This window comes from Brassica oleracea, chromosome C7 (genome assembly GCF_000695525.1).
Source record: "Brassica oleracea var. oleracea cultivar TO1000 chromosome C7, BOL, whole genome shotgun sequence".
NCBI classification, from domain to species: Eukaryota; Viridiplantae; Streptophyta; class Magnoliopsida; order Brassicales; family Brassicaceae; genus Brassica; species Brassica oleracea.
This window is the reverse complement of record NC_027754.1, coordinates 27,872,542-27,881,847: the sequence shown is the minus strand read 5'-3', so window position 1 is coordinate 27,881,847 and position 9,306 is coordinate 27,872,542. Positions and strand designations below refer to the sequence as shown.

At 35.4% G+C, this 9,306-nt stretch overlaps 3 protein-coding genes across 5 annotated transcripts in view; all 3 read left to right on the top strand.

Moving 5' to 3' along the window:
• Positions 1-443: 443 nt before the first annotated feature.
• LOC106301233 (ornithine aminotransferase, mitochondrial) lies at positions 444-2,969 on the top strand. Its single transcript, XM_013737586.1, has 9 exons — positions 444-701; positions 927-1,035; positions 1,140-1,530; positions 1,595-1,650; positions 1,723-1,875; positions 1,964-2,061; positions 2,154-2,234; positions 2,307-2,540; positions 2,639-2,969. The coding sequence occupies exons 1-9, from the start codon at positions 538-540 to the stop codon at positions 2,781-2,783; spliced, it is 1,431 nt and encodes a 476-aa protein (XP_013593040.1). The 5' UTR covers positions 444-537; the 3' UTR covers positions 2,784-2,969.
• Positions 2,970-5,671: 2,702 nt separating this feature from the next.
• Positions 5,672-7,518, top strand: LOC106301450 (F-box protein At5g46170). Its single transcript, XM_013737850.1, has 2 exons — positions 5,672-6,960; positions 7,209-7,518. Exon 1 carries the CDS (start codon positions 5,779-5,781, stop codon positions 6,931-6,933), a length of 1,155 nt encoding a protein of 384 aa, XP_013593304.1. The 5' UTR covers positions 5,672-5,778; the 3' UTR covers positions 6,934-6,960; positions 7,209-7,518.
• Positions 7,519-8,887: 1,369 nt separating this feature from the next.
• Positions 8,888-9,306, top strand: part of LOC106303857 (50S ribosomal protein HLP, mitochondrial) — a 1,411-nt gene continuing 992 nt past the window's right edge. For all 3 annotated transcript variants that reach the window (XM_013740200.1, XM_013740199.1, XM_013740198.1), the window contains exons 1-2: positions 8,888-9,029; positions 9,132-9,167. In XM_013740200.1, coding sequence (XP_013595654.1) covers positions 9,134-9,167 — 34 coding nt within the window. In that variant the 5' untranslated portion in view covers positions 8,888-9,029; positions 9,132-9,133. The remainder of the gene's footprint in view (positions 9,030-9,131; positions 9,168-9,306) is intronic.

Here is a 9,306-nt window from a genome sequence, read left to right as displayed (position 1 = left end):
CAGTTGATTCGATCAATTTTTTCAATTGATTTCGTCAAATCTAGGGTTACAGACTGATTTGGGGAAATGATGAAATCAGAGTAACAAGGAAAGGCACGAGGGACTAAGGGAAGATCAGAGAAGAAGCAGTGAAAGAAGCAGTCAATGCGGTGAGCTTCATCGTTTTCGTCGGTTCTAGGATTTTTTTTCAATTTTCAGGTTTAGAAGATTTAGAAGAGAGTGAGAGACGACAAAGGAAGAGAAAAAGGAAAGGAACGCGCGGATCTGGTTAAGGATCCGGCTAATAGTGGGTCGAGTCAAATAGTTTAGGTTGGATCCTGTAAATATTTGGTTTCATTAAGGGCAATTTCGATTTTCACCACGTTTCTGATTAAAATATATTAAAAATTATATTGTTTTTAATTGGTGGGATAAAATAGAATGAACACATGAGTTACTAGGGCAATCCAGAGTAAAGTCCGAGAAAGAAAGAGGAGGGAGGGCCCAAAAAGAGCAGAAACAAAAATAAACATTTGCGTCCATTTCTGAAAGACTGTAATGGCAGCAGCCACGAGACGTTTGATTCAGCGTGTGTCTACCACCAGACTTTCTAGTGCCGGAGCACGGCGGAGTTATGGAGGACTGCCGGAATCGAACTCAAAAACTCCGTCATCTTCTTCTCAGCGATTGATTGAACTGGAATCCGAATTCAGCGCCCACAAGTAAAGCCTCCTTCTTTTCTTTTTATCTCCTCAAAGGTTTCGTTTTTCTCCGATTCTGAAATTTCCAACTTTGTCCTCTTCTTTTGGGTTCTGGGTTTTGCTCCTCTTCTTCTTTAATTTACAATCAGCGTTTGCACAAATTGGGTTTGTGATGATCTTTGGTATAAACTTTAGTTGCTAACCTTTTTGTCTGTAAATTATATATCTTGTGTCAAAATATTGTAGTTACCATCCAGTTCCGGTTGTGTTTTCTCGCGGAAATGGCTCAACCATATGGGACCCTGAAGGCAAAAAATACATCGACTTTCTTGCTGCTTACTCCGCTGTTAATCAGGTTCATGACTCCAAAGGCCTCACTCCTCCTCAGCCTCGTTCAACAAAAAGTGGAAAATTTCTTACTTTTTCGATTCTTTTTTATTTTTTTTTTGTATTTCGCAGGGACATTGCCACCCTAAGATCATCAAGGCACTGCAGGAACAAGTGGAGAAGCTCACTTTAAGTTCACGAGCCTTTTATAATGATAAGTTCCCCGTCTTTGCTGAGCGTCTCACTAACATGTTCGGTTATGAGATGGTGCTTCCTATGAACACCGGCGCTGAAGGTGTCGAAACCGCTTTGAAAGTTGCGAGAAAATGGGGTCACGAGAAGAAACACATCCCCAAAGACGAGGCTATAATCGTCTCTTGTTGTGGTTGCTTTCATGGTCGTACGTTAGCAGTTATCTCCATGAGTTGTGACAATGATGCTACTCGCGGGTTCGGACCGTTGTTGCCTGGGAATCTTAAAGTTGATTTTGGTGACGCTGATTCACTTGAGAAGATCTTTAAAGGTATGAATGATTAAAGATTTGAGCTTAATGAGTGGATCATGTTATTGTTATGATAAAATTTCAGAGAAGGGAGATAAAATAGCTGGATTCCTTTTCGAGCCTATTCAAGGAGAAGCTGGAGTAAGTTCCCTCTTCCCGAGCAATAATAATCATTTTAGAGGATGAATCACATTGGTTTTGCTTTGTTTATAGGTTGTTATTCCTCCTGAGGGTTATTTGAAAGCTGTTAGAGAACTCTGCACAAAACACAACGTTTTGATGATAGCTGATGAAGTACAAAGCGGTCTAGCGAGATCCGGGAAGATGTTAGCTTGTGACTGGGAAGAGATTCGTCCCGACATGGTGGTATGTTCTTTTACTTTTCTGATATACTTCCCGGAGCAAAGCCATTACGTAGCTTATCGAAAATCAATTTGAACTTTCTATTTGAAAGATACTTGGGAAAGCATTAGGTGGAGGAGTGGTTCCAGTAAGTGCAGTGCTTGCTGATAAAAATGTCATGCTTCATATCAAACCTGGCCAACACGGAAGGTTCGCACAAGCGTTACATCAATATATTCTTAGTAACATAACATTTATCAGTCTGTTTGGGATAAAGCTTGTTCCTTTTTTTTGTATTCCAGCACATTTGGTGGGAACCCTTTAGCTAGTGCTGTAGCTATGGCTTCTTTAGATGTTATCGAGGAAGAGAAACTCGTCGAAAGGTACCCACTTTTACTTTCTAAAATAGACTCTGGTTCTTTGGATTAACATTTCCCAGTTCTTGAATCTTGTAGATCAGCAAGTCGTGGAGATGAACTGAGGATTCAACTGAATGAAATCAAGGAAAAGTTTCCTGATTACATAAAAGAAGTAAGAGGGAGAGGATTGTTCAATGCGGTTGAGTTCAACAGCGAAAGCTTATCTCCTGTTTCAGCTTATGATATTTGCTTGAGCTTGAAGGAGAGAGGAGTGTTGGCTAAACCGACTCACAACACCATTGTCCGCTTAACTCCACCACTCTCCATCAGGTAAATTAGAAACAGCTAAACTGGTCTGGTTTCTTTAGCGGTTTTATCATTGGTTATCGACTGATTCGGTTACTGATTATTTCTTTTCCTTTTGGCAGCTCTGATGAACTCCGAGAAGGCTCTAAGGCTCTTCGTGATGTTCTTGAGGTCGATCTTCCAAACCTGCAGAAGATCAATGCTGGTAAAACCCCGGTTTCTCACTTAACCGAGTGTGATCGCTGCGGAAGAAGTCTCTATGCTTGAACCAGACCGGAACTTGATCAGGATCTGGTTTAATTTTATTGTTATTATTCGAAAGAATGTGTGTATCTCGTGATTTCATATATATCCGTCTAAAGCCGAATCGGGTTGCACCGAGCCCGTAGTGATAACTTTGGCTTATTTCTGGTTTGGCATTGAATAAAACAGAGTTAGTTGTTTCGACATTTATCGGTTTGGCAGTTTTTTTTTTTTTTTTTAAACAAATTATATTATAGTCTATACTGTATAAGGTGAATACAATTAAGGTATCAACCAAATTGGTGGAACCTAGAAAAACAAGTGATCAACATCAGTCTCATGAAACAAATTGGCAGTTATGTGTCTGTTAAGAACTCGGAAGAATAATATATACTTATATATTAAATAATTCCCAAGGCCCTTTATTTTGTTTTATTTTTCTAAATTTGTCTTCCCTAGTAATATTAAAAGGCCATTTTCAATGTATTCTGAAAATAAAATCCTTTTTAATTTAGATGTATTTCTAAGACTTTGGAATTAGAATAATATTATTTGGATGAAAATTTTTTTGTTTAAAATTATTTTAGTTTTCTAAATAGTGACAAAAATCTTGTATTTTCTTCAGAATATTATGATCATATTTCCACTGCACTGCCTGTATTCATAATTTTTCCGTATTAATATGTGTGTCCACGTGTTGGCATGTGTATGTGGATATTGATATGGGACATGAAATCATGAATACACATATGCTTGTCTTCTATAATTGCCCAACCCAAAAATGTTGAGGCGTGAAGACCCCCATATGTGGTTGGCTCTCAAATATTTAATTACAATATCATGACCTGATAGCATACGTGGATACTGATCTGGGATTTGCAAAGGTGGGATAAACCATTTTGATACTAACCAGTAGCATAGGTAAAATATTATCTATATTTTTTTCTTTCTTGCAGAAAAAATATCGCCTACCTATGTATGTGTTTTTATTATGTATAGTAGAAAATCTAATTGTTGTAGACTTGAGTTGGTCTAGATAATCACAACGTCAAGATCTAGTAGTATATGAACTTTGGAAAGCTAAACAACATAAGTTTGAATGCACTCCATTTGTTCAAGTAAATACGAAGTTATGCTTTAGATTTAATTTAAATTAGAGCTTGATCCGTGCGACCACACGGGTATTTATTTTCATTTTTATAAGTAAAATTTTGTTTTGTATAAATTATATTATTTAAGTTTTGACGCATATTATATAATTGTTAAATATAACATTTTAAACATAATAATTCTATTTATTACATTGAGTAATTATATTTTGTTTTTAACATTCAATTACAATCACCATATTTTTATCATATAAATTTATTTTATTTGATTTTGAGTGAAATTTAATTTGTATAAAAATAAGCTACCAATAATATATAAATGGAATATTTATATTTATGTATATATTATATAAATGATTATTTTATGTAGTTTTAAATTTCTAGTTATTACTAATAAATAATGAAAATATAACTATATATTTTTAAAACAATATTGTATTCTAAATTGAGTAAACGGATACCTAAATCGGTGTAGGTGGTTTTTACAAGTTTTTTTACGTTAATGTAAATTAATTATTGTTTTATATTTAACATTATATCACGTTTTTATAATGTTTACTAATTAATGACACATCTTCCATATTCAAAATCAATTTTATATAAATGCATGTTGAGTTTAAATAATTCTATTTGACTAAAACTAATGACACACATAACTAAATAAAAATATCAGACATATTCATCATGTGAAATATGAAAATTAATTTTGAATATCAATCTATAAATTTATATATTTACAATTATAGTTATTTTAGTTAAGTATATTGTAAACTTTGACAAAATTATATTGTAAATGAAATGATTTTTTTTAGTTTTGCTATACGTTTACTTAAATTATTTTAAAACTAATTTAAAAAGTTCATATTAATTTATTTAACCATTGGTATTACTTGGTGTAATAATGTAATTATGGTTGTTAAATACTTCCATTATTTTACTATAGCATCAAAATATATTTTATAATAGTTTATAATAATTGGTATCTATATATTTATTACTCAGTAAATTTTATTTTTAAGTAAAGTTAAAACAAAGCAAATTGGGAAAGTATTGATTATAAATCTGTTAAAATTTATTAAGTCATATATTTTTATAATTTAAGACTTGCCAATTACGAATATCCTAAATATATGGATTTCGAATTGTGGTGTATTAATTAAATTTAAGATTTATCATGAATTTGTTGTGAATTTATTTTAGGTAATTTTATATAAATTAGGAAAAAAACAGTTAATGTTTAAAGATAAGATTAATTATTATTTCAGTGACATTGATGCGTAAAATAAATTGAAGTTTTAAGGGTTAATTTATAAGTGTACTTCTATTTTAATAAGATAGATATTGGGAGATATGACACATTCATATAATATATCTCTACTTAAGAATTAGTCTAGATTTTTTCATAAATCATAAATATATTTAGATTAATAATAAAAGGTTTAAATCCCATAATTTTATAAATACATCTATTAATTTCGTTAAAAAATTTACAACAGTTTTTCACGTAAATCTCTCATAACAAAATTATATTAGTTTTTAATTTTAAAATAAAAATATATAATTATACTGGAAGATATCTTAAAATTTGAGAGATTTATAGCAAAATTTTCCATTTTAATATAATTTTTTGTTGAAAAATTTATTTGAAAATATTACTTCTAGTGATTTGGCCATGTGGAAGTGGAAAAGTTTAATCAAAAATGTCAATTTTCTATTCACGCACCAAACGCGCGCATATTCGTCCACGCGCTGAAATAAAGACAAAAGCCTCGTGTATCTGCCTCCTCCAACCATTTTCAACTTCCTCTCTCCCGAAACTTCGTCATACGATTATCTTCTCCAAAGAGATTCTGATTCGAATCCTTCTCTCAAACCCTAGAAACTTTCCCCCAAATCCGAGATCCAATTCAATGGCCGTTATCCCCCGTTCAGATCCACCTTCACGGATCCACCCCGAGCCACAAACCCTAGGAATCGACCACTTCGATCATCTCCCAGACTCGATCCTCCTCCTCGTCTTCAACAAAATCTCCGACGTCAAATCCCTCGGCCGATGCTGCGTCGTCTCCCGGAGGTTCCACTCCCTCGTCACTCAGGTCGAAAACGTCCTGATCCGCGTCGATTGCGTCATCTCCGACGACGATAACTCCGCTCTCTCGTCGATCAAATCCCGCTCCTCCGCATCCGGGCCCTTCTCCTCCATATTCCGCCTCGTCGTCGGCGGCATTGTCAAGCCGTTGCAAGCGTTGGGGCAATTCCTCGGCGCGAGGAGAGCGTGCGGCTCCTCTTCTTCGTCATCTCTGTCTATTAGCGGAGACGAAGGTGGAGAGATCGAACAAGGCGGAGTAACGCACCACTCTCCTACGCAGGTTCTGAAGAACTTCGAGGAGATTCGTTACTTGCGCATAGAGCTACCTTCCGGAGAGCTCGGGATCGACGAAGGAGTTTTGTTGAAATGGAGAGCAGAGTTTGGCTCAACCTTAGATCACTGCGTGATTCTCGGCGCTTCTTCAGTGATCCAACCTAATCCGATGAGAGTTTCTCAAGCCATTGTCACTACAACCGTTGAATCTCCCGCCAGCGACGATAACGGGAGTATACCGGAGTCTTTTTACACGAACGGAGGTTTAAAGCTGCGTGTTGTATGGACAATCAGCTCTTTGATTGCTGCATCAGCACGACACTACTTGCTACAGCCGATCATAGCCGAGCACAAGACGCTGAGGAGTTTAGTGCTCAGTGATTCCGATGGGCAAGGTGTGCTTTGTATGAACAGAGATCAGCTTGAAGAGCTAAGGGTGAAGCCATTGTCGGCTTCTTCTGCTTCGAAGAGAACTCTCGTACCTGCCTTGAACATGAGGCTATGGTATGCTCCTACCTTGGAGTTGCCTGATGGGACTGTGTTAAAAGGTGCGACTTTGGTGGCGATAAGGCCGAGCGAGTCGAAGAAGGAAGCGTCTGATGTCTCTTGGGTTTCTTCGGCTGCTTTTGAGGAGCCTTATGAGGCAGCTGTTAAGATGCTGGTCAAGAGAAAGACTTATTGTTTAGAAATGAACTCGTTCTAGCTTGGAATGTTTCAGTCTGAATCTGAGGTAAGTTGGTTCTCTTGTGTCTGTATAATCTGATTATGAAGTGATTTGAGCATATCCTTTGTGAATGTTCTAGGATGATCAACATTAGGAAACTTAAACTGTCACTATCTTTTGACTGTATTGCAACTGATGATTATTTAAGCATTTGTGATCATAGATGGAATGTGTGTTATCGTCTCAAATTTTTCTTTGCTGTTCTGAGAAAGCACATTACTTTTTTCTCATTGTTATGATTCCTTGTTTGCTAGGGAACCCGATGGCGATTCATGATGATTTTACATATAATGCTATAGTGAGAGGAAGCAGAGAACGAGCTAAATCCAGTTTTGATGAATACATAAACCAGTTTTGCTGCCTGTTGCATCTGCTAGCGATTTTTTTCTTTTAAGCTTTCGCAGGATCTCTCAATCATATACCAACAAATTACTTATTATCTTGTAAGGTTTGTTGTCTGTCTTTGTTAGTTACAATGTCTTGAGCTTTGCTTGTTCTTCTCTCTTTTGTGAATATTGTAGTTATGAGAAATACATTTGCTTGTTATTATTATAGTTAATTTAAGAAAAATAAAACAGAGCAACTTATTCTGTTTATATTAGAATTGTATAAAAGCAACTTGATGTTTGAATGTTTATATCATAATTGAGCATTCTCAAATTGCCGTTTGTTTAATAATAGATTGTCATGTGCTAAGAGTGATGATATGTATTATCTTATATAAGACATTAGCCTACAGAAGCAGAAGCCTTATTATATTCAAAGTATACTGTGATATGGATAATGTCAACAAGCTGGACCCAATTTTGGAAGGCATGAGGGGGTAGACAAGTTACTTCATTATTGTGTTTGCTGAATGTATATCTTGGCCTATAATGATTATGTCTTAACCTTAGACTTCTCACTTTACTGTCAATTGTGTTTACTCACAAAAATCTGAATAAAGAAATTTAACTTTCCGAGGTACTGTTGAATTCTTCGCTCTCATCTGAATAAAGAGTTTTTTGAGATTTTGCAAACGTTGAGCAGCATCAGCAACTTGGGGTATAAGTATGAAAATGAGATGTTTGACCAAAAAAAGGGTATGAAAATGAGATTTACGACCGTCTTGTCTAATCGGCCAAAGTCGAAACTCAGAATCTAAAATATTGTTGCCCAATTGAACATCTCGATTGCATAGATTTTTGATGAGTATCTTAAATAATAAAATAAGTGGAGAGTGGGGCATGGTCAATTGTTTTAATACCTCCAAAACCTTTATGGTTGATCTTTTTTCCTTTGTTTTAAGATGGTGCCGAATACAAAACACGCAATGCTTATATTCAGTACATTTTATGGTTCACCCAAGCCAATTTTCCAAACAATAAATATTCTTAAATCTTCTTTATGAAATATTTCTAAATCTTTTGTACAAAACTTTTTGAAAATCTTTTCACAGTGATTTTTCCTTCTCCGAGATAAATCTTCGGTTGCTTAGCCTCCAAATAAACTCTAGTTCAACTCTAAATCGGCTTCAATTCCAGTTTTCAAATCAGCTATTCAGCTTTTCTTTATGTATCATTTTCGTACTACTTTATGCAAATACTTTACAAGTGGTCGATGAACACCTCATAGAGTTGTATTTATTCAGTTTTTAATACTCAGTGTTCACGGCACTAACAAAACAATTTATTGCAAAAACGTCTTAAAACCCATTTTATTCAAATGGGAACGATTCTAAAAGTTGCGGCGGACAAAGGAACAAAGAAGGTGATGTATATTAGAGCCCAGGCCCAATGTGTAAGCATGGACGAGAGAGAAAGTAGCGAAACTCAGCGACGCAATAGTTTTTATTTTATTCTTGTTGCTTAAAATAGCCATACCCGACCAGAAGCCTAACATTTAAATGTTCGGACCGAAAGTAGAAACATACCGGATTACTAAATGTATTTTATTACGGTTATACCCTTCGAGTAAACCTGGTATTTACATTTTGTTGCCACTCTTAAACCTTTCCCTATATCCTCCGCCTCGCTCTCTCTCGTCACTGATCTGGTTCTTCTGCAACGAATCCGTCTTTTCTCCATCAACGGCTCGTAAGTCAGCATTTATACGAATCTATTTATCTTTCTTTTGATAAGACTATTATTCTGTTATATTTTATGATTTGACATTAAGATCGAAACTTGTGGTTGTAGAAATGGCGGCAGCTTTAGCTTCAAGAATCTCCCGTGGTAAACGACTTGCTCCTTCCTCCTCGTTCTATTTTGAACCACAAGCTCTGATTATTAATAACATTATTATAATTTTATTGGTTAAAGGTTTTGACTTTTGAGGTTGAAACGTTCGATCTTGAGAAACTGTTGGGGGGGG

What these genes read in the sequence shown, in the direction of transcription:
- LOC106301233 (XM_013737586.1), top strand. Translation starts at nt 538, where the DNA reads ATGGCAGCAGCCACGAGACGTTTGATTCAGCGTGTGTCTACCACCAGA. An exon ending in AGATTCGTCCCGACATGGTG is followed by an intron (nt 1,876 to 1,963) that starts GTATGTTCTTTT and finishes TCTATTTGAAAG; the next exon opens with ATACTTGGGAAAGCATTAGG. An exon ending in AAACCTGGCCAACACGGAAG is followed by an intron (nt 2,062 to 2,153) that starts GTTCGCACAAGC and finishes TTTGTATTCCAG; the next exon opens with CACATTTGGTGGGAACCCTT.
- LOC106301450 (XM_013737850.1), top strand. Translation starts at nt 5,779, where the DNA reads ATGGCCGTTATCCCCCGTTCAGATCCACCTTCACGGATCCACCCCGAG.